We start from the raw sequence: 24,526 nt of genomic DNA on the forward strand, positions 1-24,526 counted from the left end.
ACATGTGTGCAGAGATTCAGTTCTATGAAAGCTCAGCTAGCTGTCCACATGCGTGTATTCACTTCTGGAGTAAAGGCATTTTTGTTGCTCCCATAGTTTCTTTCCATTAAGAGCGATTAGATGATGTCTATTCAAAGTTGCTGATCCAGAGAGAAAATAAGAGTAGACAAAAGGAGATTTCAAGTGACCTCCTCATCCCTTTCACACCAACCTGAGCCCTAGAATAGCCAAGGATCAACTAACACAAAAGCCCTTTCCTTTCTCTTTTCAGCTTCAGAAGATTTTATGCAGGGGGGTAACAATGAAACATAGAACGATCTCCGAGTTTTGTTAGATCATGCATTTGGAATACTTTATTAACTCCCCCCAAAGATGGGCTAGGTTTATTTTCCACCTTTGAAATGGGTAAATAAAATATAAATGGCATAACAAAGGGCATAATTGTTTACTGTTCTATTGTTTATATCAGTGGTGTCCTATGCTTGTGCTTTTTTTATTTCATTTAAACTTTACCTAAACCTCCTCTCTCCTCAATGATGGAGGACATTGTAATAAACATATCTTTCCACTGACAGTTTAGAAGGAAATGTTAGGTTTATTATTTAGATCAACGTTCTGATAGGTAAATACAATTGCAGCATGACTGGTAACACCAGCAGATCTGCTGGCTTTTCGAGCCAATACTTTTCCACTAGTTTATCTCATAGGCAGTAAAGAAAGTGACATTAAACACTTAAACATATTACAGCAGTCTTTAGTCAGTGAAATATCCAACTCAGATCTACTTCTGATGGGCTAATCCTGTAGTAGAAGAAATAGGTGCTCTGACAGGTAACTATTAAGGGAAATGATTATACAGAGCAGTTGATTGTATTGTCAGGGTACTCCAACAACCTTCAAACTCATTTCAAAACTTCAACTTTCATCCAAACCTAATCCATTTTCCCTGGGAAGAATAGCCATGCAGTTTTATTCGTCACTCAAGCTGAGTACTTAAAATAAATTCTGTTAACATAAAAGTCTTCAATTATTTCCTTTTTTCTTTTTGCATAAATGCATTTAGATAGCTAAGACTTGATTTTTATAAAAAGTAAATATTTGGCTCTAGCTTCACTGGGGTGCTAAGAATTATTTTCACTTTTCCCCCTCTAAAAAGGCTTGATTTGCATCTAAAGGTCAGTGCTTGCTCTCCTGCCATTCTTCCTCCTGCTGCTTCTCCTGGGCCCTCTAACTGGGGGCCTAGGCCAAAAGGGGAAGTGCTTCCCTTATCTCTCGTTTAAAACACGTGCTTTAAATGACCAGTTTGAGATAGAAAGCTAAACTAAGGTATAACAGTTATCTCTGAGCATTTCGACCCAAAGGTAACAAGGAAGAAATGCCTGGGCTACCAGAGCGATAGTAAACCCTGGAGTCTGTTGGGTTCATGGTTTGACTACATGTGCACCCTAAGGTTAGGCAGTCCAGCAGAAGCCTGACTCCTAACTTGGCCTCTCCACCTGATTTTTTGTTGATAAAGGCAGAACTTTTTACAACTGGGCAGCCACAATATAGGCTGGGTTCAGTCTTGGGGGTAAAGATTTCTGAGATAGGCTGGGGTTTAGTTTGTTTGTTTTGGTTTTGTGTTTTAGTAATCACAAAACATTAGATGGGCATTCCTGCGCCTCTCTCCACCCTTTCTTCCAAAAGATCTGTGTGAGACCATTTTAAATACATCTTCAACTATGTCCTTCCTGGCTTTAATCTCATGCCAGGGGAGACTAATTGATTCGGCACCTTTCAAATAAGCTCTTTGGGAAAGGTCTGCAGCAAGATCAGAGGCACTGACCTTTTTCTCAATGATTGCAGGCATGTTCATCTCTCCAGATGGGCTCGATAAAACGGGGTTAGTTCTGTTCTGTGGTCTTGCTAAACAGAATAATACCATTTTTAACGATTTTGAGGTAGGGAAGAGGTATAAAAGAGAATTTCCTACACATATCTGATCATTTGTAGGGTCCCATGGCTCTTGAACTAGATTTAGAGAATGTTTTTACAAGGCCACTTTTGTTCGGTGTGACTTACCAAAAAGCCAAAATGAATGACTTTCGGGAGACCAAGATGTCAATATCAAAAAAAGCCCATAGAATTAGTGAAGAATGGTTCAGCCTCGTGGTAAGAAAGATATAGAGGGAGAGGGTATGTTAACAGGTTAGACAGTCCGCTTAGATCCGGATTCTGGGGCCTGGAACGCAAGTCAACCCTGAATGTGCAGCCCAACCGATCTGTGCTTCTCTTCCTCTCTCACCAGATCACAGTTTACTGGGTGGCGAGCTGGGAGAGATCAAGCTTTGTCTGGTATGTCTTTTAAAACGTGATTAATGCTGAGCTTGATGCTGGCAGCCCGCAAGGGGTACTATAGGCTTACAGCCTAATTCCTTTCCCAAAGCGGAGCGGTACCTTCTCATCGCCTTTTGGGGGAACTACACTAAAGATCTAGTGTGCACTGAACAGGTCTGTGGGGACCAGGAAGGCAGAGGAAGGAAGGGAGGCTCCCGGGAGCCCAGGCCCTGGCAAGGCCCTTCCAGTTCCCAGACCTGCCAAACCGAGAGAGAGACCCTGGAGAGGGCTGAGCCCCGGTGGGCCAGGCTGGAGGCCTCAGGTAGGATGCTGAGGCCTCTGCCACAGCGGTCCGAGTCCAAGAACCACGTCCAGACTCAGCTTAAGGTTCCGAGGTGAAGGGCCTGGCCTAGAAGGGAGGGAGAGAGATCTGAAGAAGAGGGGGTGGGTGAAAGAAAAGTGGACACTGCAACTGCGTTTTCTGCTCCTGCAGCTCAGTGTGCCTGGACAAGTATGTAGGATTTCCCAGTTGGGGGATCTAAGTACACTGAAAAACTATGATCAGTTTTCTATTAGGTACCCTACCCCACAACAACAGATATCATTATTTCCTGGTTGAGTGCGGGTCGCATTAGGCCCAGGACAAGTGTGCCAAGTGGGACCAGTATCAAACGAGAGCCTTGAAGAGAGAAAGAAAAGGCTTCCCAGGAACTGAGCTGACCTCTCAGGGCCTCTAGGGAAGACATTTTTGCTGGAGGCAGGGCCATGAGCACAAGTGGGGCGCCCTGTGGGTGTGCAACCGCGGTCGGGGAGCACAGGCTTCCGAAGAGAAACTGAGCTCTAAGTGCCGCTCAGACCGGACGAGTTCCAGAGGGGGACAGCGCCCTCCTCGAAAAGCCTTGGTTTCTCCCCGCCCCCTCTTGTGACAGAAAGTTGGCACGGATGCCCCGTAGGAGTGCGAGCCGCTCCCCTCCTCCGAAAAGCCGCGGGCTTCCGCTGCTCCGGGCATCACCATCAACAGCTTCCCACTCCCACCCCTGGGACTAGGACAGAGGACTGCACCCTCCCCCTTCCTTCCGGAGGAGCCGGCGGCTTCGCCTGAGGCCCCGCGGGCCCAACCTCTCCCCACCCCTAGGGTCACGCCGGGTCCCAGGGGCCTCTTTCAAGTTTGAAAGCTCGGTGGGGGCACGGACAGCCCACCGTAAGGATGGGTGGGAGCCGCTGCTCCCGGGCAGGCTCAGCTCTCATCCCGTCTCGCCTTGGCCCTCGCCTACAGGGCCTGACCCCGGGCCAGCCCAGCTAGGCAAGGCCCCCTCGCTCCCGAGATCCCCCAACCCCCGGGTGCAGTCCCTAGCGTCGGCTGCCCCCGCCCCCCGCGCGCCCTCTGACGCAAACGCACGCCCCTGCCCCGCACGGAGGAAAGCGCTCTTGTTGGTTTTAATTGAGCCTCTTCCTTTCAACAAACCCCCTCTGTCCCCACCCCTGGGAGGCGACCCCCTCCCCGCCCCCAGCCGGCTGGCAGCGGCGCAGGGAGTCTGGCTCCGCTGCTAGGCTGCCAATCCCGGTGCTCTCTCGCCTCCGCCGCAGGTTGTCTGCTCGGGAGAGCGGCTCGATGTCCCTTTTAATCCGCTGACACTATCGCCCACATCAGACAGGCAGCCATCGATCGCGTTACATTAGGGGATGGCGTTACAAACGGCGCCCGCAGGTGGGCGGCTGCAGCCAAGCTCGCCAGGTTCAGGCCGCAACCAGGCAAGGCGAGGGCACAAGGACCAGCCGGGCCGGACTCTGCAGCCGGCTCCACCGCAGGTCGCGCTCGGCACCAGCAGGAACAGCCGGGCCGGTGTTAAACGTGCGGGTCCCAGTCCTCCGCCCGGGCATCCGTTTCCCGCCGTGGGAGAGAGAGGGAATAGCAGGTGGGGGTGGGAGCAGCCTGTTTTGAATGTGGATTGCTGCTCGCCTGGCACGATCCTCCCCTCCAAGGAGGCGCGGCGGCCGCGATCCTCGCCTTCGCGCTACGGCGAGACAGAGGCCGAGCGCGGGCAACTCCCGAGCAGGCCCCGAGGAAAGTTCTCCTCGTCCCGCCCTGGCTGCCTAGACTCTGCTCTCGGCCTGCGGAGGCCGTGTGAGCCAAGACTGCCTCCCGGCCCTGCCCGTTACCAACCCCAAGTTCAAGAGAAACGATAACCATTGCGTTACTTGCCTGGTGAGGCAGGATTTGGCCGAGTCTCGTTTCTGGTGCCCACGACGCACGGTCCAGGGTCCGAGGGCGGCTGGGCCGGCGGACCGGGCATCCAGTGTGCCTGCGGTGCCCTGGCGCTCGCTGTCGCTGGTCTCCCACTCCCTTCGTCTCTCTTCGCGTTCTCCTTCCCTCGCCCTATCTCCCTCTCTCCGCCTGCTGCCTCTGCCCTCGACTCCCTGCCTCTGACTGTATGGGGAGTACGATTTAGAATCTGTACATAGAAAGGTTTTCTTTTCTTTCTTTTCTTTTGGTCTATTTTAATCGTGTTCGTTTCACCTTTTAACTGACCAGAAGATGGGAGCGCGTTTGCGCGTTTATTTGGGCATAGGGGCGAGGGCAAGGAGCCCCTGCCACCCCCAGTCGCCTCCTCACCATCAGCTGCGTACAATGGGCCACCGCTCGCGGAGTGCATTGACAGTTCTCCATTATTCGAGCTGGAGGGGCTGTGGGGCAGGCACGGGAAAGCCTTTTATTCTGCTCTTTAAAATCATCGCTCGTCACTAAGCGGTCGCCGACTCCCGACTTGTAGGCTGGAGAGACCAGGAAGCGCAAAACGTCCCCCAAACACGCAGTGCTTCCCAAACCCCTCCCTGGTGAGACTTAAAGTGAGAACGAGTATTAAAAAACAAACCCTACCTCTGTCAATACAGCGTGGCCATTTACTTCCACCTTTACCTGAGGGCGTGTTGGCGCTAGGAATGCTCGAGCTGAGACAAACTTTTACGCCCTCGCGAGTCGAGGGGCGGGCGGGCGAGCGCGGCTCCCACCCCCGGCGGCGGCAGCGGCGGCTTTGTCACTCCGCGCCGCTCCGCGCCCGCCTGAGCCTGCCTAGGGGAGCGATCTCAAAACGAGGGGGGTGCGAGTATGCGATTGGAGAATATGTAACTAATAGAAGTATCATTTTCCCCCAGTACGATCTTTCAAGGAAAAAAAAATCCATTGAAAGAATTTTCAAAGTGCTGTCTTCGTTTGGAGAAAAGGCACAGGCTGCCTGCGGGGAGGGGAGGAGGGACTCGGCTGTGAGCCGCCCGGGAGCGGCTCCCGTCCGCTAGGTGGCAGCCGGAGCCAGCGATTCCTGCAAGCCCCGCTGCGGGACCCGCTCCTCCCGCCTGCCCCTCCTCCCGCGACCAATCACCTTCAGGAATCGGGGTCTCTCTCTCTCTCTCTCTCTCCTCTCTCTCTCTCTCTCTCTCTCTCCTCTCTCTCTCTCCTCTCTCTCCTCTCTCTCTCTCTCCCCTCTCTCTCCCCTCTCCTCTCTTCTCTCTCAATATCTCGCGCTCTCTCTCTCCTCTCTCTCCTTTCCTCTCCTCTCTCTCTGTCTCTGTCTCCCCCTCCCCCTTTTCTCTCTCCCTCTCCGCCTCCCCCCCCATCTTCTCGTTTGTTTGCTCTTTTCCCGGGACTCACTTGGCCACACTAATCTCCCCCCACCCCGCAACAATATGGGGACTTACTACTGTTTTATTAATAATCATTGAAGCATTGTTGGAGTTTGGAACAGCCAGGTGATTAAAAAAAAAAAAGAAAGAAAGAAAGAAGAAGAAGAAGAAGAAGGAAAAATTGGATTGATTGGAAAGTTTATTTTTAAAATCATCTTTGGGATAAATAGGAACCCTTGATTCCGATCGAATTTGTGGCAATAGCTGCAAATTCCAGGAGTGTGCTTTGTCGTCATTAAACCTTTTAAACCAAGGTATACTTTGGATCAAAAAAAAAAAGGAAGATCCTACCTTGTTTCTACTTGTTTCTAAAAAGGATACAAAATGAGCAGAATCCAGACTTGGATTGTGCTTATATGTGAGAGAAGAAAACAATCCAAATCCAGTATATTTCACGAATCATTAAACTGGTGGGGGTTTCATTCCCATTAAAAATTTTTCCAAACATTTTCAATGACACTCTCTTCACGCTCATAAAATCTAATTTTAAAAACTTTTCAGAAGAAATCAAAATAATTTCCCTCTAATTCTCCTTTTGCCCATCGCTAGGCGTTCTCCCCCTCGTCATCCCTTCCCCCTCCGGGGTGTGAGCGTAAGTGTGTGTGTGTGTGTGTGTGTGACCATAGACGACCCATACTAATCAGGTCTCAGAGTAAATAGCAGCGCAGGGCGATCTCAATGTAAATTGCGCTTGTCAGAAACACACCCCCCTCCCTCACTTTCTCTCCTCCTCCCCACACCATCCCAGTCTGTAGGTAGCTAAGGGGGGGAGAGACAGAAAGCAAAAGAGGAGGGGGGAGGGGCTCTCCAACCAATGGCGTGCAGGAGGCTTGGCTAACCTTAGCCTCCCATTTTCTCTCCCCCCCGATTCAGGGCTCTGACCAGTCAGTCGCCTTTGATTATCAGTTGCCAGCAGCCCTTCTCTTGGCTCCTTGACACGAGCTCCATATAAGGCAGCGATCTCCATAGAAACGTGTCAGTTTCAATAGTAGTGTCAAAGTTCACTATATACAGACATTCGCGCAGATCCCCCTTTCGGAAACATTGCTCTGCGAGTCCTCCCGTTTAAACGCATTCAATTTTTGGGTCTCTCTCTCTCTCTTCTTCTCTTCTCTCTCTCTCTCTCCTCTCTCTCTCTCCTCTCTTTCTCCCCCCTCTCCCTCCTCTCTTCTCTCTCTCTCTCCTCTCTTCTCTGAACCTCTCTTCTCTCTCTCCTTTCTCTTTTCTTACATATTCTACTAGTTGTTTTCCCCTTCTTCTTCTTCTTTCTCTTTTTCTCCCTCCTCCTTGTCTCTTTTACTCCATTCCTGCAGAAGAGAGAGGGCTAAACTTAAAGAAAAAAAGGAGGAGGAGGAGGAGGAGGAGGCACCCCCTTCGTATTCTTCTTATCGTTATTTTATACATATATGATTTTTTTTGGAGGGAGGGTGTTGGTTGCCGGCTGAAGAGCACTTATTTAAAATACTAAAAAAAGAACATTTTTGGGCGATCTCCAGGGTTTTTTTAACTAGCTCTGTGTGTTATAGCAGAAGAAGCAGAAGAAGGAGCAAGAAAGAGGAAAAGAAGAGGATTATTTATTCGACCTACTTTGGATGTCTCTCTCGCTTTTCCTTTTTCCTTTTTTTGGCAATTATTTTCTTCTGATTTTTATTTTTTCTATTTCGCTGTGAATTCGTCGCCGGCGTGAATTATCCCGTATTTTTCTCCCCCTTCCGTCACCTCCCGAAAGAAGAAGGCAGCGAGAGCCCGGCGCCACCGGCACAACAAAAAGAGCAAAGTGTGTGATCTTCCTCGCCGGCTGCCTCCCGCTCTCCAGCGCTGCCTTCCTGAATGGCTGGCTGCGTCCGGCCCTGGACCTGGCCCCCCGACACCCGCGCGCCCTGATCGCCGCCGGCAGCCTCGCCCAGCACCCTGCTCGGCTCACCGCGCTCCCCGCACTCCCGAGCCCGGCGAGGGCTCCCGCCGGGACAGCGGCGGCGGCGCGGGCGGCCCCGGCCTCCGCTCGCGCTCCGGCTGCGGCCCCGACTGCTGCTCGGACTCCGGCCCGGGCCCCGGCTCCTCCAGCGGCGCTCGCCGCAGCAGCTCCGGCGGCAGCTCCAGCGGCGCCTGCAGCCGCGACCTCCTCCTCCGCCGCCGCCGCCGCCGCCTCCGCCCTCGCCGGCTTCCTCTATGTCGGCTCAGCCCGCGCGCTGCGCGTAGCCCGAGCGGCCGGCGGGCGGGCGCCCGGCGCGGGTGAGCGACTGTGTGTGCGAGTGTGTGTGTGCGCGGGGGTGCGGGCGAGGCGGAGGGCGAGTGTGTGCGCGCGCCGTGGCCCATGCCCGCCGCCCCCGGCGCTGCGCCCCGCGCCGCTCCCGGCTGCCGCCTGTGCCATTTCTGATTTTGCAACTTGGGGAAGAAGAAAAAAGCGAGAGAAGGGAGCTTGCTCGCCGGGGGGTGGGGAGGGGGGAAGGAGAGCACGGCCCCCCCAGGAACGGAGCGCGGGGGGAGCGGGCGAGGGGAGCAGGGGTGTTGGGGGGGGAGCCTGAGAGCCTGGGGGGGCTGCAAAAAGAGAGAAAGAAAACAGCAGGAACCACAACAAAACGCCAGCAGGGCGGGCGGGCGCGCAGCAGCAGCGGGGCGGCCGAGGCAGTAGCGGCGGCAGCGGCGGCGGCGGCGGAGGCAGCGGCCGGTGCCCGGCTCGGGCTCGGCTCCTGCGACCCCGGGGCGCCCGGCGGGCCCCCCGCCCCCTCCCCCTCCCCCCTTCCCCTTCCCCTTCCCCTCCCAGCGCGCCCGCGCGCCCCGCGGCCCTCGGCGAGCAGCTCGGCTCCCCCCAGCGCTCCCCGGGCCCAAAGATATGGCAATGGTAGTTAGCAGCTGGCGAGATCCGCAGGACGACGTGGCCGGGGGCAACCCCGGCGGCCCCAACCCCGCAGCGCAGGCGGCCCGCGGCGGCGGCGGCGGCGCCGGCGAGCAGCAGCAGCAGGCGGGCTCGGGCGCGCCGCACACGCCGCAGACCCCGGGCCAGCCCGGAGCGCCCGCCACCCCCGGCACGGCGGGGGACAAGGGCCAGGGCCCGCCCGGTTCGGGCCAGAGCCAGCAGCACATCGAGTGCGTGGTGTGCGGGGACAAGTCGAGCGGCAAGCACTACGGCCAATTCACCTGCGAGGGCTGCAAAAGTTTCTTCAAGAGGAGCGTCCGCAGGAACTTAACTTACACATGCCGTGCCAACAGGAACTGTCCCATCGACCAGCACCACCGCAACCAGTGCCAATACTGCCGCCTCAAGAAGTGCCTCAAAGTGGGCATGAGGCGGGAAGGTGAATATTTCTTCTCTGCTTCTCTCCCCGCGCTTCGCCCGCCTCCCTGGCTCTTTCTTTCTTTCTCGCCCGGGTGGTTGCTGTGTGGGACTGGGGCTCCTGTGGTCCCGGCCCGTCCCAGCTTTCCTTCTCCCGGCTGCCTTCCTCCCTCGGCGTCTCCCCCCGCCCTCCCCAGCTCGCTGCCGCTGCCTCCCCCTCCCGGCCTGCGCTCATCTCCCCGGCTCCCCCACCCCGCCCGCTGCCTGCTCAGGATTGTGTCCCTGAGATCGTGAGCTGTGGCTTAAAATCCCCTTCTTCCCTCTGTCTTGGATGTGCTCGATGTGTGTCTCTTTCCCGCGTGTGCGTGAGGCTGCTTGGGGCTGTGCTGGCATGAACTTGGGGAGGGGTGCTTATTTCCCCCAGAAAACTCTGTTTCTGTGGTTTTTTTTTTCATTCCACTTTTCCCTCCACCTCTTCATACCCTTTATTTAAAATGGGGGAGGGCTGAGGGCTGGAGTACTCTGAACCATAGATTCATTGCTGCCATCGTCCTTTTGGAAGCTTAGCTCGGAAAAAGAGGAGTGAGATTTATTGCACTTGTAGGTCTAATTAGGGGGGAAGGGGGGCTTCTGGCCCGTTCACTGGTTCCCTCTCTTCTTCACGGAGCTGGGGCCGCCTCCTCCAGAGCTGTGGCCTTGTTTTCACCCCTCTACTTTGAAAGGAAAGTTTGTGACTGAACCGTGCTTTCATAGTTGTGTCATTTTTTTAAAGCATGATACTCGTTTTATTTCTTCATCAAACTCCACCCTCTGCTTAAATACTGCATACAAATTACAATTTACAACGGCATTTACCGATCCTTCTGATTTGGCCATAATGCATAGACTGCAGCTGGCATGAGCTTCCACATCATTTAATCCCTGTGTTGTATGGGTTTGTTTTTTTAAAAAAACAACTTTTGATGTATTTGGATATGCTTCATGTTCATGTGGCAAAAGATGCAGTACTTTTCTTATAAATATATTTAGCCGTTTACAGTTAAAGTTTATCTCTTGACAATCATTGAAGATGTCTTATAGTCAAATTAGCGAACCAGTCAATTTTGCAGAATGCAGATTACTCCTTCTTGTAATTGACTTTAAAATTATATTTTATATGCCACAAGAAAAGAAATTGAATTCCTTCAGATCTCAAGGAGCAGACAAATATGACTACTTCATTTCTAGCTCCAGGGAGATTTTGTAGGCATCTGAAAAAAAAAAAAAAACTTTGAATTGTACTCTCAATTGAAAAATAACTGCCAAGTTCAAAACTATAATTAGAAAAAAGTATTCTAGCCATTATGTTTCAAGAGCTTCAATTGCACTGGAACTTGCATTAAAATTAGAATCAAAGCAAACTTAAGAAAATAGAGCAAAACCTGAAATAAGACAGCCACATGTACATGAACATATCTATATTAATTTGTTGGGAGGAGAGTTCAGTAGCCCTAACTTTTCCTAAAGTTGTCTTTGTTTATATGGCAATTTAAAACGCTGGCACTGTTGAAGTAAAACATACACATTAAAAAAAAAAAAAAAACTTTGGTCAGCTTTAAGAACTCAAAGCATGCTTACGTTTTGCATTCAGATGGTTAATGAATCCAGTGTTTTTGCAGTTGAAAGCTCGTGCATTCACTGGGCAAAAGCTGGCTGCAGGTTGCAGTGGCACCGCGCAGGACAGACATTAATTATATTTCCTGCTTTTTTCAATAATGTTTGGCTACTGTAAGTTCAACTTTTTTTCTTGAAAATTTTCAATTTTCTATTGCTTTTAATAGTGAGAACTTTGTATGGGGCGACGGGGAGGAGGGGAGAAGGGAGGGGTGCAGGATACTTGTTCTCTACTCAAAAGTTGTAAGTGGTTAGTAGGATATGTAACTTGTGTCTATTTTAAGAATTATTCTATAGCATTTTAAGAGAACGTGGAAACGTTTTATCAGCAAAACGCTGTTTGCTTGCAAATGAGGAGGCCGCTAGGCATTTGCCTAGAACCACAACCTTTCTCCGGTTTCGCCTTTTTTTTTAACCCTGATTTTTTTTTTTTTTTCCATTCTGGAGGGGTGAGTGGGGTTTCATTTATCTGTGTGTTCCCCCGTGGTGGCTTAGGGGTTGGATGACACTTTCTTGACCTTGCCAGGGTTGGGGCCCTGGGTCAGGCCTAGCTCCGGCGGGGTTGAGGTGGCCAGGGGCTCAGGCAGTGGCTGGACACATCGAGCTATGGAGCTGGAGGGCCTCACCCCAGATCTCCTAGCGGTGTGGGCTGTGAGAGCGAGCCGGAGAAGATGCGCGGGGCGCGTGTGGCTGCGGGAAGAGCTTCTGCATTGTGTTGGGTACGCTGCGGCGCGGCAATGTTCGCAAGCTCCCTGGATGCACATTGCCTCTTTTCTCTCTTTCTTTTTGTCAGCGGTTCAGCGAGGAAGAATGCCTCCAACCCAGCCCAATCCAGGCCAGTACGCACTCACCAACGGGGACCCCCTCAACGGCCACTGCTACCTGTCCGGCTACATCTCGCTGCTGCTGCGCGCCGAGCCCTACCCCACGTCGCGCTACGGCAGCCAGTGCATGCAGCCCAACAACATTATGGGCATCGAGAACATCTGCGAGCTGGCCGCGCGCCTGCTCTTCAGCGCCGTCGAGTGGGCCCGCAACATCCCCTTCTTCCCGGATCTGCAGATCACCGACCAGGTGTCCCTGCTACGCCTCACCTGGAGCGAGCTGTTCGTGCTCAACGCGGCCCAGTGCTCTATGCCGCTGCACGTGGCGCCGCTGCTGGCCGCTGCCGGCCTGCATGCCTCGCCCATGTCCGCCGACCGCGTCGTGGCCTTCATGGACCACATCCGCATCTTCCAGGAGCAGGTGGAGAAGCTCAAGGCGCTGCACGTCGACTCGGCCGAGTACAGCTGCCTCAAAGCCATCGTGCTGTTCACGTCAGGTGAGGCTGCGATCGCGGGGAGGGCAGGCCGCGCCGGCAGCGAGCACAGGCCCCGCGCCGCCCGGGCCTGGCCTTCGGAGCCTCCCGCGCGGCCGGTGCGGGGCGGGCCGGGCCCTCGCTGGACACTGAGCCTGGCCCAGGTCTGTGATCCCCGCGCGGTGACCGGCCGGCCGCGCCGCTGCCATCTTGGGAGCGCGGCGGTGCGGGAACCGAGGCAGCGCGGGTGCGGCCGGCGGGCGGCGGGGCCTAGTCGCCCGGACCCCTACGTGGGGCCGCGGCTGCCGAGGGTGTGTGTCTGAGGCGGGTGGGGGGGGCGGTGCTGTGGATCCGTCTGGCTGCGCGCGCGCGTGTGTGTGTGTGTGTGTGTCTGTGTGTGTGTGTGTCTGTGTGTGTGTGTCTGTGTGTGGTGCGTGTTATGTGTGAGCCAGAGCTCAGCGTTTCTGGGGGAGGAGAGGGAAGGAAGAGAACGTGGGAATGTGGCTTCTTACCCTGTGTGGCACGCTCCTTGAATGAGTTTCCCGACACAGAGAGACACAGAGAGAGGTGGAAAGAGAAGAATACGCACAAATAAATCATAAATAATCCCGCTTTATCGCTGCCTGATTTTCCCTTATCGGAAACCATTCATGTTTGCAGTTGCTGAGGTTATTGAGGGTCATAAAAAATGGATTCGATCTAACCAAGAAAGATAAAAAACAAAAGCAATGCTGTAGGACCCGCAAGTATGGGAGGATTCCCCGCCTGAAGATGAATTCCAAAGCTATGCAAAACACATGAACACTGGAAATTTAACAGAGTGCCTTAAAAAATATCAAATTATGTGTAGGCAGTGGTAACATGGATGTTAACAATTTCTCTTATGATAGATGGTTCAAATTAACTTCCAGGAAAGTGCATTAACGTTTCCTTTGAAGGGCTCTGGTCTGAGCCTCTGAGAACATTGCCCGCTTTTTATTATGGTAACCTGTAAGAGGGAAACATATAAACACCCAGGACAGCAGGTAATGGGGAGAAATAGAAACAAAGCCAGAGAGGACGCTGGTGGAAAGTAGTGCTGCTTAGACTGGGTCTTGGGCCCTGCCCACTGTGAGTAGGGTTAGCTGCAGTTTTACCACCATTATTGGCAGTATTGTTTTAAATTCCTCCATTCGGAGAACAAATAAACCATCCTAATAAATCTATCCTAGAGCCAGGCTTTCCAATGGCCAAATTAAAACCATTCTTGAACAGAAATAGCAAAATCCCTTTCATAAGGCCTTGCTGAACAGTAAGCAATGGTATAATCTATCAATATTTCTTGGCTTTCATGCGTGAAGAATCATATTTACATTGTATTAAAATGACTCTTAAATTTGTACAATATTGTAATGTAGCAAATGTAGTATTAATATCGATCTGAACAGCAGATAATTTATTTAGACAAGAGCATCTCATTTGTATGCAGGGTGGCCAGAGCAATGGACTTGGACTGCCCCCCTTTTACTTTCAGTGCAAATGCAGGTCTGCTAGTGAGAGAGGGAGTTATTCTTTCCAAGAGGATAAAGTGCAAACCTTAAAACAAATGGAAGATTTATGGAATAGCCTCCTCCGTGTTTGAATGCATTTTATCTTAATAAGTCTTCTTGATGGAAACGTGTTTTTCAAAAGTGACAAAGAGCCTGGGAAGCAGCAACCAGGCTGCCTCAGCTCTGGCAGGCCTGGGGCCTGGCTGGCTCTCTACTACCAGGCTCTTTAGCCAAATTCATCAGGAAGCAAGCCAGTGTCAGGGAAGCTGGGGTTTGAAAATCTCATCCAGCGAGGTGTCTTGAAGCAGAAATGTGACTTGGAACTGGACAGACGTCTTCTCAGGAAAGGTCTCTCCTCTCTTTTCCTTATACCCCCTAAGGTTCTTTGAACCTCCTTGACTTTGCTAATCTCATGCCCTTTCCCAGAGAGAGGTGAGGACTGTGTAGGCTGCAGGGAAACATTGTGGAATTATTCATGCTTTCCTTTTAACTTTCCATACTAAAACATTCCTGCGAAAAGTGTTCATTTAAAAAGTTTTCCAAAGAAGTTTCTTGAATCAAGTCTTCAAGGTGCAAGGAGTGCCTAGAAATGAACAATAACATTGTTTTGTTGGAAAATTGCAAGCAGAATATCTGAAAATGGAAATAGAGCTGTCAGTAGTAATTCACCCCCCCCCCCATGCAACACATTTCCACTTTTGACTAAACTTGTTTTGATTGCTAGCCAGAAGGGAATTCATGGGAAGCCTTCTCAAAGTCATCCAACTTTTAAGCAAACTTTGAATGATGGAAAAGACAGTTTTAGACATATTGTCCAATGTGGTTTGCTTTGGCTAAGTATTTGAAGCTGGCACGGGGGTCCCCCGTGGTGGTTTTCACGTTTGGCCTCCGGATGGTATGTTTAATCCTTAATATTCTGGACTGCATCCAAGGACTAGGTCATGACCTGAACTTACTTTTTAAAAAATTCATTAATTCATACACCTAAATATTCCTTCAAATAAATGAGACTTTCTCTGAAAGGAGCCATCTAGTTAACATAAATACAATAAATCCATTTTCAGCACAATAATAACTTTGATTTCTAGTTATAGCAGCTGATTACATCTATATTTCCTGAACACTAAACTCTTCTGAATGCACAACATGAAATACATTCTCTGCACTACAAAGGCTAAGCCAGGAGGGCCTGAGCAGTAATGGTTATTTATTTACATAATTTCTTTTCCATACACTGTAGAAGAAATATTGAGAGTTCCCACATTGACACTACCGTATAAAAAGTGTGACATGGATTTTGCACATTCTGCCTCATTTTCTTATCTGAGGTATAACTCATGGAGCATAAATATGTACTGTATTACACCCTCTGGTCACCTAGCTTTGTCACCACAACCGCCTAGTTGATCTGGGAGCTCATACCTTCTGTCCACAGTTGGGGGAATCCTGTTGCAAAGGGGTGAATGAATTTCCAGACTGGGAAGCCAGGCCAGAACCAGGGCTCCTGCTGGAGGGAAGCCACAGAGCTAGCTGGCTGGTACCTGGCAGGCAGGCCCAGCTACAGGCATTCACCTCCAAAGGAGGGAAGAAATGGAAGCAACTAGCACAGGACCCAGGCAGACCTTTCCTGGGCTTATCTCTCTTGAAGCCGCTTGTTTGGGAGTCAGGAAGTGACCTTGTACTCCAGGGACCCTAATCGTAAATGTCAGATAGATATTTTACTGAGCTGAGGGGATGCCATATGGACCTTAAAAAAAAAAATCTGCCGGGGTACCAAGGGGTCCTTTTCACATTGCATTGTCTAGGGCTGAGAATGATCCATAAGCATCCGAGCAGATAATGCATGTAAAGCAAGCTCTATGTAAATATGGGTCTGGGTCTGAATGAGGGTCATTCATCAGGGCCAGGTTAGCAAGCAGGGCCAAACTCACGGTCCCCTCTCTAAGCAGCAAAGCCCCACAGAGCTCTTGCTGCCCTGGCTCTGACAGCCATAAAGTCTCATTTGGCTTCCCAAATCAGACCAGTGTGGATATACCCAACTGGCTGGCTGGAGTAATTAGACATCTGAGAGGAACCTAGTCTGTATCTGAGGTCAAAGGGGACTTGCCTCAGAAGTTCTTGAATTATCACTAGTTTTATTTGTATTTTTGCTCGAGGCCATAGCCTTGTAGATGAAGGTGTTAGAATGCTTTGTAAATCCCAATTCTTGAAATATAAGGTCATAAAGCTCAGAAACTCAGCAGACACAGGTTTCGCTTTGAATCATTTGTTGTGTCTTCTTAGGGTCACACTTGCCCATTCAAAATTATACAATGTCATTTTGGGGGCATTGCCATGCATGAACTTTTTCCCAGATCTATATATTAGCAAACCCTGCCTTTGATCTCTTGTCAACCTCCAGACTGGCTAAGGGCTCCTCTGTGATCTTCCTGTTTTTTTTTAATATTTATTATTAATATAAGAAACAAGTGGGTATTTGAACTAGGAGAGGATGCCTTTACTCCATTCCTCTTATTCCATCTTTCCCTCCCTATGCTTGCCTCTAGTTAGTTGATATAGTATAATCTGCTGTCCTGAAATACTTTTAGAGGACCAAGAAGGGCCTTGGTTGACATGAACTAAGCACACAGATTTTGAGGCGCTGTCATTGTGCGGAGGTGCCTTTTTCTCCCTTGGTCCTGCCACCAAAAGCTTATCTCCCCCAAGTCCCCCCTCAACTCCCCACCACCCACGTCCCCCCCCACCCCCCAGTTCTGAAGCAGCAGCAGCTGCTGCCTGTAGCCTAGCTTTGTGTCTGATTGCTGAAGATTTCGCCTTTCTGCAGCCTGGAGTAACTGAGTCATATTCTTCCTGATTATTATACAGCTTACAGAGATGTGACCAATTTTCAATTACTTGATCTAAGGTATAGATAGAAGTGTACACCCTCACCAAGGATTTGCTGCAGAGTCCTTTCCTGAATAGATAATGGATCTCAAATCCTATATTGCCAAAGCACGGGCTTCATCTGATTCCAGACACTGCCAGCCCATGATTCCTTGCCCCCCTCCCATGTGTTTGTTCACTACACAATCTAGGTTCTCCTTGAGGTTTCTGGTTGGGGTCATTTGGGTTTGAGAGGGGACTCCAGGAATCCTTTAAGAACTGCCTCAGGCTGCATATTTCCTAAGGGGTACTGAACACCCCCAAATCAGAGGCAAACGGGGCAAAAGTTAATGAGCACGGCCAAAAAGATGCTCCCTTGCAGGCCGAGGACAGGTTGTTAAGCACAGCAAACATGGTTCCAGCATTGTACATTATTTAATCCAAAGGTGAAAGAGGAAAAACAAAGGGACTAGAGAGGTTGCTGCCTCTGCATGTGTGCCTCTCTCTCCAGCTCCCCTAGGCTTGGTGGAGGTTTGATTTATTTTTATTTGTATTGTATTGGGGGCTGGGGAGGAGGGAATGAGGAAGGGGATGGAGAGGTATAGCGGGTGAATTTTTCTTTTCTCTTTTACTTCTTTTTTATTTTCCATTTTCTCCTTAAAAAAAATTGATGGCTTATTTGTGCCTTTGCTATTTGTCAGCCTAACTGTGTGGTCCCTTTCCCTGTCTTTCCTTCCTGTGGCTGCTCGGGCAGACGCCTGTGGCCTGTCGGATGCGGCCCACATCGAGAGCCTGCAGGAGAAGTCGCAGTGCGCACTGGAGGAGTACGTGAGGAGCCAGTACCCCAACCAGCCCAGCCGCTTTGGCAAACTGCTGCTGCGACTGCCCTCGCTGCGCACCGTGTCCTCCTCCGTCATCGAGCAGCTCTTCTTCGTCCGTTTGGTAGGTAAAACCCCCATCGAAACTCTCATCCGCGATATGTTACTGTCTGGGAGCAGCTTCAACTGGCCTTACATGTCCATCCAGTGCTCCTAGACCTTGGGCGCTTCCCACCTGCCCCATCCCCCTAGAGACTCAGAGGACCCACCTGGGCCAAGGACTCCAAAGCCGCGGGGACACCGGGAAGTGCAGCGGGCCAGGCAGGCCGGGCGGGAGGGAGGAGGGCCGAGACAGGAGCAGCCCACCCAGCAGAAATACAACCCGAGCTACAAAGCATGGGAAAAAGAGACTCTTTTAGGATCAGATCTATGAGCACGTTGGCGAGGAAAAACAAAACAAACAGAAAAAAAGAACCTTGTGTCTGTCTGGTGAAAAAAAGAAAAACAAATTGGAAGAGAGGACCATAAGAATTTTAATAAAACAGAAGGAAACTAATGGACCTTCCAGGATTTATTGTGGACGGATGTGGATATATTCTGTACAGGAACAACACATATGGAAGTGGACTGAAACCTATGTAGAAACACACACACACTGAACATTGTTATTCATTTTGTAAAATACTAGTCTTTATTTTCATTTTTTGTAAAATTTAAACATCGTATGCGCATAAAGAAAAAGGAAACAAGAATTAGGGGAAAATAACATTTTCCAAATAATTATAAAAAATTGTCCTGTGTCTATGTATCTATATCTGTTTTGTATTTTTTTCTGGTTCCAAACCAGATTTCCTGTGATTCTATACTAATAATTTTTGATATAACCCTTTGCTTCTTATAATGAGTGCGATATATGTTGTCGAGGCTGTTCTTCAAGAATTAAAATTGAAGTGAAAATTTAAACAAAAATAAAAGAATTTAGCAAAACCCATGTGTCTGGTTGCTTGATAGATGTTATCTGTGGAAGAGAACTCCTTGGTTAATTTCCACCTCAACTATTATTAGAATTGAAGGTTTTGGTGTGTGAAAGGGGAGACTTTTAAAGTCTACTACAAAGTTGGTTAGATTCATTTGCTAAAACCAAGCTGCTACCTTGGTTTTGTAAATGCGGAGGGCCAGGCTGTACATGGGCTGGGGTCCGCGGAGAGGCAGGGCGCCTTGGTCGCTGACTTCAGCCGTTGAGACCTTGTGGGCTGCGGGCGGTCCCGTGCTCAGCTGGGCCAGGGAGTGGGGCAGGCAGGGTCGCGTGCCGGGTGAGTCTCCAGGCACCAAGCACCGGGGGCGCAGCCAGCTTCAGTGTCTGGCGGCGGCGACCGGGGCTTTACTGCAGGTGGGAACTTGCTGAGCTGGAGAAGCTACAGAGGGACATGGAGAGCGGGACGTGGGGGTGACGGGAGTGGGCCATTCAGACGCCACTGAGCCCGGCGCTGGTAGATCCTGCCTCTCTCCAGCTCTGGGAGACAGTTGGGGCCTCAGCGCTGCGAGTCCTGGCTTTGCTCCCCCTTATGGTCCACTGAAGATCTGGCTGTGGTTTGCCCTTCACTCCAGACCCTGTGACATGGGTTCCCAGAAGCGTCCTGGAACTCGGATGGGTGAAAGGAACCCCTGCCCCGCCCCGCTCGTGGCACTTAGGGGCGTGGACCCGGAACCTGGGAGTCAGAGGGCTGGAGCGGGTTCTTCACAGAAGAGGTATTTGAGCCCTAGTGGTCCTTTGAGGGCAGAAGCCTCCCGCTGAGGCCTGTCGGTGGGTGTGCTTGGGGGTCAGCTCTCTGTAACAGCTTTCGGAGCATGAATGTTTTATAGGATCAGAGCGGGCGCTGCGAGAACACATACTGCCAAGGGAGCTCTTTCTTAACGTATTAATAAAGCCAGATCTTTTAAAATAACACCTCTCACCCCTCCCCCTTCCCTCAGCCCCAAACAGGCCCGGATGAGGGAAGAGCTTCACTTTCAGAAGTCACTGGCAATGTTTTGCTTTCAGTGTGCTATCTGGAAGTCTCCACGTCCCCCCGGCACCCCCCGCCACCAAATGCATTAACAAGCTCCTACACTCCAACCTGCTTGTGGTTTTTAATATTCTGGGTGCAGCGCAGCATGGGCAGTGCCGCACTCTCTGTGGAGAAGCCACTGCAGGCCCACGATCGGCAGCCTGGGCCAGACTTGGGAGCGGCCTGAGCTAGGGCGGCCAGGCAGGTAGGATATGGAGCCACTGGGGGCCGTTTTATCCCTCCCCGGGCCGCATCCTCTGCACCACGCCCAGGAACAACGTCTTTGGGCCTGTGTTGACTTCCCTGCAGGCTGAACACCTAAGGCAGGAGGGGTTGGGGAGAGCGCATAGTTAACCCCTGACCGCTTCCCAAGAAGTATCAGGGAGCCCCACTGGCTGCCGGATCCGGATTGGGGTGGGGTGGGTTGCACCCAGGATTCCGAGGGGGAGGGGAGACGAGCTGCCTCGGAGAGCTCAGCGATCTTTCCTGCCTTTCTTGAAATGAGATGTAAATATATTCATTACAGTGTGATCCCTCTGATGAAAACAGATAAACATTTTCGTAGGTCGGAAACGTATTTTTCAATTAATTTCAATATGGAGGCCCAAGCGCAAGGCGCCCAGTGTAGACTGGCCCGCCAGCTGCAGTAGCCGGAGATGTACCTGCGCGTGCTCTAGTGTCCAGAGGCGACAGTGGTTAACTTGGCTCTTGCTCCACGGGGCTGGAACGTTGCCCATGACCTCGGGAATCCCAGCGACCTTTCTAAGGCTGGGCTCAAGCCTGGGGCCAATCTTCACAGCCTAGGAAGGAGTGCAGGCCCTCCTATGGCCACCCAGCCTCCCTCCCGGGCTCCTCTAGGAGCAGGAGGCCCTAGGGCTGAAGGGAAGGGAGAGGCGGGGGTTCTCCAGTGCTCCGCAGGCCCGTCCTGCCCACCCCATCTCCCCGCAGTGGGTTTCTCCTCTGTCTCTTCTGTGACTGGGGTGGCCCCTGTCTGCATTACCCACAGAGAGTCAGTCGTCTTTCCAGGACCAGAGGTCTCTGTGTGTCTCATCCAGAGAGAGACAGAGGCTCCCTCGAATCAAGAGTCATGTGGCCGTCCCCGCCGGGCCGAACAGTTTGCAGAAGCCCTTGGCTTTCCTTCACAGAGAGGGCAGACAGGAATCTGCACGCGCTAAGGGGAAGTTTGGGAGCTGAGACGCGGCTATCTGAGCAACGAGCTGAGCCTTCTGATAATTGGGAAGTACCCTCTGCTCTCAGTTCTGGCGATGTGAAGGCTCCTCCACCCCACCCGGGCTGGGCTGACAGTGGCGGGTCCTGCGGGCTGAGGGCGGAGCGGTCAGGAGTTTCCTCTCGGCGCGGAGGGACAGGCCCCAGTAGGGGCCAGGCTGCCCCGGGTACAGCGTCCGGTTGCCGCTAAGGCCCAGGACCTGGGCAGGAGGCGACGTGGTGTAGTTGGGAGCCTCCTCTGCCTGGGTGGCCTCCAGAAGGTTCCTGAGCAGTGAGCCCACCTTCATGCGGGGCGCCAGGGGGAGCCGTGGAACCGGGGCTTGAGGCTCCCAGCAGGTGTAGGCCGGGCAGTCGCCCTGGGCTCGCAGCCACACCTCGCCTGCAGGGGCGGTGGCAGCCCTAAAGAGTCAGGAGAGTAGGACTGGGCTAACTGGGCAGGGTAGAGCCTACTTTTTCCCCAGGGCAAGAGGAAATTCTTCTTAACAGTTGGAGGGCGGCCCACATAAGATGACTTCCCTCTCGAAATCACCAGTGACTTAGGAGAGTCAAACGTTCGCTGTTCTAACCCAAAGGCTTGCTGGACAACTGAGAACTTTAGGAGCTTTGAAGTCTGTTTAAACTACCTTAGCCACAAGCTTTGTGGAAAACATCAGAAAAGCCATCTCAGGACGTGCTCTTCTCTGGGAATCACTAGGGAAGGAGTCTGCACCTTATCCGCAGCCAGGGGACAAGGCCTGGTGCTAGGGAGGAAAAGTATGACCTTTGTTCCCACATGCACATCCCAACCTGGGACCAGGCTGAGTGGAAGCCTATGGTGGGAAGGCGGGTCCTTCCTGCTCACTGGGAGAACCATGAGCTTTGGTTCTCCACCCTTCCAGTTTGTCCAGGCTCTTAAACTCTGGCAGCCACAAAGGGTCTTCGTTGGCTCCCAAGAGGTCCGACCACCCAGCTTTGCATTCAGAGGTGATGGGGATCTGGAGTCCCCTCTATCTGAGCCCACCTGAGCTTGTCTGCTGGAAGCATTTAGGGGGGTGGGGGGATTTTATTTTTAAAAATCTTTCTCCTCTTCTTTCATTCATAGGCACTCCTTATAACTCCTACAGTGGCGGAATTGCCTCCTGTGAGCTCCGCAATTCCTCAGAACAAATCACCTGAATGTCTCTGCAAATAGCAGAACATGAGGAGCGTGAGGAGGAGTGGAGGGGGACACAAGTGGGAACTAATAAAACTCTTGTTAAAGGGCCTGCTCAGGATCCATGGCGTCACTGGGCCTTTTACTTGGGAAGCCAAAGAGTTGTATTCCTAAATGAGTTAAAGACCCATTTACCTCTGTCGTGTCCTATTCATCAAGCCACAAGTTGAGAGTTCCTAACATGAAACTATTTGTTTGCTTACACAACCAGCTGGGCGCAATTTCACGTCTGAGATATCTATCTGAAAGCGCCTCTCATTTATTATCTCTCCTTGTCAGCGAATCCATTTTCCAGCTCCCCCTCCCCCCACTTTTGGAGTTTATTTATTTATTTATAGTGGGACTTCTTTGCCTGGGAGATCCTGGGGTTGGAACGCTCCCCAGGGAGTAGCCTCTCCCTGTGCGGGATCTGCTACGCCCAGGGTGTGGGGACCAGGGACTGGCAGAGGCATGCCCGTGGTCACAGCTGACCCTGGCTGGCAGGCGAGCCAAGGTGTGGGGTGGGTGGTGAGTGGTCCTGGCCGGACACTGAGGAGCTGTCTTTCTCCCTGGATGTCCTCTCTACTAGCTCTCCCTGTGTAGGTCTCAACCACCTGTACGAGGAGGGGGTGGTGGGGAGGCCCCGGAGGCGAATCCAGGAGCCTTTCTCCGAGAACGGGGGCCCGAGATACGGATTTGAGAGATGCTTTCACAAAGCCTCACCAAGTCCCATGGGGCCAATTTCTTCTCCGGGTGCTGGAGCGCAGAGTGAGTAACCAAGATGTAAACAGTTGCGTGATGGGTTTGGGGGAGGGGGCAGCGCATTTATTGTGTGTGCGGAGGGGAGAAAGCTGCACGTGGTTTCAATTTTGAAGCACAAAGAAATAACATGCAATGCAGAAAATAGGTTTATGAATGTAATTGAGAGGAAAGAAAACAATTAACACGGTGCAAGGTTGCACACTCCATTCCCTACCCCTCGCCTTCTCTTCTACCCCAATTTTGAGAAATTCGGATCATGTGAATGGAGTGGCTTTAGGCAGTTGGATCCGGCTGACAAGGGAACCCCTGATGGGGATCTCAGTGATGGCTGGATAATGGTGTCTATCCATCTCCTGGTCTGCGAAGGCCTCCTCTAACCAAGCTGAAAGCAAAGGATCAAATCCCCAAGTCCAGCATATAAAATACCCCCAGGTGAAAAGGAGGAAGGAAGAAGGGGTGCCTGCAGGGGAGAGGAAAAAAGAGAAAGAGATAGCAAGGGATTTCTTTAAGAAAGACCAGGCTGGTCTCTGCAAGCTATCCTATTGTGTTGATTTAGGAAGACATTTGCTGTATATAACGTTTAAGGCTGATAATATCATTGCGCAGCCAGATAAATAAAGCGTTGGCCCAACCGTGGGGTCAGCGATCGATCTCTGGGCTCAGAGGAAAGAGGAGAGAGACAGGGTCGTGCACGAGGCTCTGTCTGCGTGCTTGTCAGTCGGCATGCAGGAGCCCGAATGTATGTGAGCGTCAGGGTGTGCGAGAGAGAGAACCAAGTCTTCAGCTGGCCAAGAGGCTCATTAGCATTCCTAACCCATGGACCTGCGCTGACAACTAACAGAGATATCCCGCTCACCACCAGGCCTCCTCTCCTTTTGTCTTCAGATCTGGAGGAGAAAAAGATTTCTCGGTGGAAGCTGGAGCCTGAACTTCCATGTGGTTGTTGGAGATTCAGTGCCTAAAAAAAGACATACCAGGATCTTGCCTGATCTTTCACTCTGCTTTTACAAACTTTCCTCTTAAAGAGGGAACTTTTTTGCTTTTCTCCCTCAACGTATAATATGCTTGTTGAAACTTCAAGCTTAAATGGGAGAGAAAAATTCTCTGAAAATATTTTGCCATTTTTCCTTGTTGACACAAAGAGAGGTGGATGTTTACATGTTTGATTCACATACACATGTAAAGCTGGTACTTGTAGTTAAAGCTTTCTAGAACATAGCAATCGGGGTTGTTTGAGCTTTCCCCCCTTCTTTCTCTTGGTCATATTTTATTATGAGATAAAATCCATTTTGTTTTCTGTAATAAGCATCTTGCTCATTATTTTATTGCTCTCCATTGTTTTTTAAATGAAATACATCTTAAAATTACATAGATCTAGTTTTGTATTAACTATCAGAAAAATGCAATTTTAGAAACTTCTATTATTGTAAGAAGCATTTAAAAATTATGCTCAATCATGCAGTTTTAATGACCTTACACCTATTTGGGGGAAAAGTGTCTTTTAGCCATATCTCACGGGGATAAATATGTATCCACTTTGCTCTCCCAGATCCTGTTCCTTGAACTCCATCAAACTAGGCAGATAGTTTTACATTGGAGTGTACAAATGATCCCATGTTGACAGATGTTTGTCACTTAGTAACTTCTTTCCAAGTTTTTCCCCCTCCCCTAAGCTTTCTTTCCAGCTTGCTTTGTTGTTTTAAAATATGCATGTCTCTCACTGGAATGCCAGTCACGAGTGCAAACTTTGTGTCCAACCTCCCACATGAAATGATCCTTTTAAAGGGAACTCGATATGTCTCAATCTGCACTTCACTCAAAGCCTCTGGGTACGGGCCACTCACTCACTGGTCCTGGCTCCAAAATAACTCAGCAGAAACGAGTTTCC

At 51.1% G+C, this 24,526-nt stretch overlaps 1 protein-coding gene across 2 annotated transcripts; it reads left to right on the forward strand.

Moving 5' to 3' along the window:
• The first annotated feature begins 5,822 nt into the window (after positions 1-5,822).
• Positions 5,823-18,419, forward strand: NR2F1 (nuclear receptor subfamily 2 group F member 1). Of its 2 annotated transcripts, none has more exons than XM_030816823.1 (3): positions 5,823-9,290; positions 11,715-12,242; positions 17,367-18,419. In XM_030816823.1, the coding sequence occupies exons 1-3, from the start codon at positions 8,828-8,830 to the stop codon at positions 17,645-17,647; spliced, it is 1,272 nt and encodes a 423-aa protein (XP_030672683.1). In that variant the 5' UTR covers positions 5,823-8,827; the 3' UTR covers positions 17,648-18,419. The 2 variants fall into 2 exon arrangements, with proteins under 2 accessions (XP_030672683.1, XP_030672689.1); XM_030816829.1 differs by lacking the exon at positions 5,823-9,290 and adding an exon at positions 10,893-11,035.
• Positions 18,420-24,526: the final 6,107 nt, after the last annotated feature.

Source organism: Nomascus leucogenys, chromosome 2 (genome assembly GCF_006542625.1).
Source record: "Nomascus leucogenys isolate Asia chromosome 2, Asia_NLE_v1, whole genome shotgun sequence".
Taxonomy (NCBI): Eukaryota; Metazoa; Chordata; class Mammalia; order Primates; family Hylobatidae; genus Nomascus; species Nomascus leucogenys.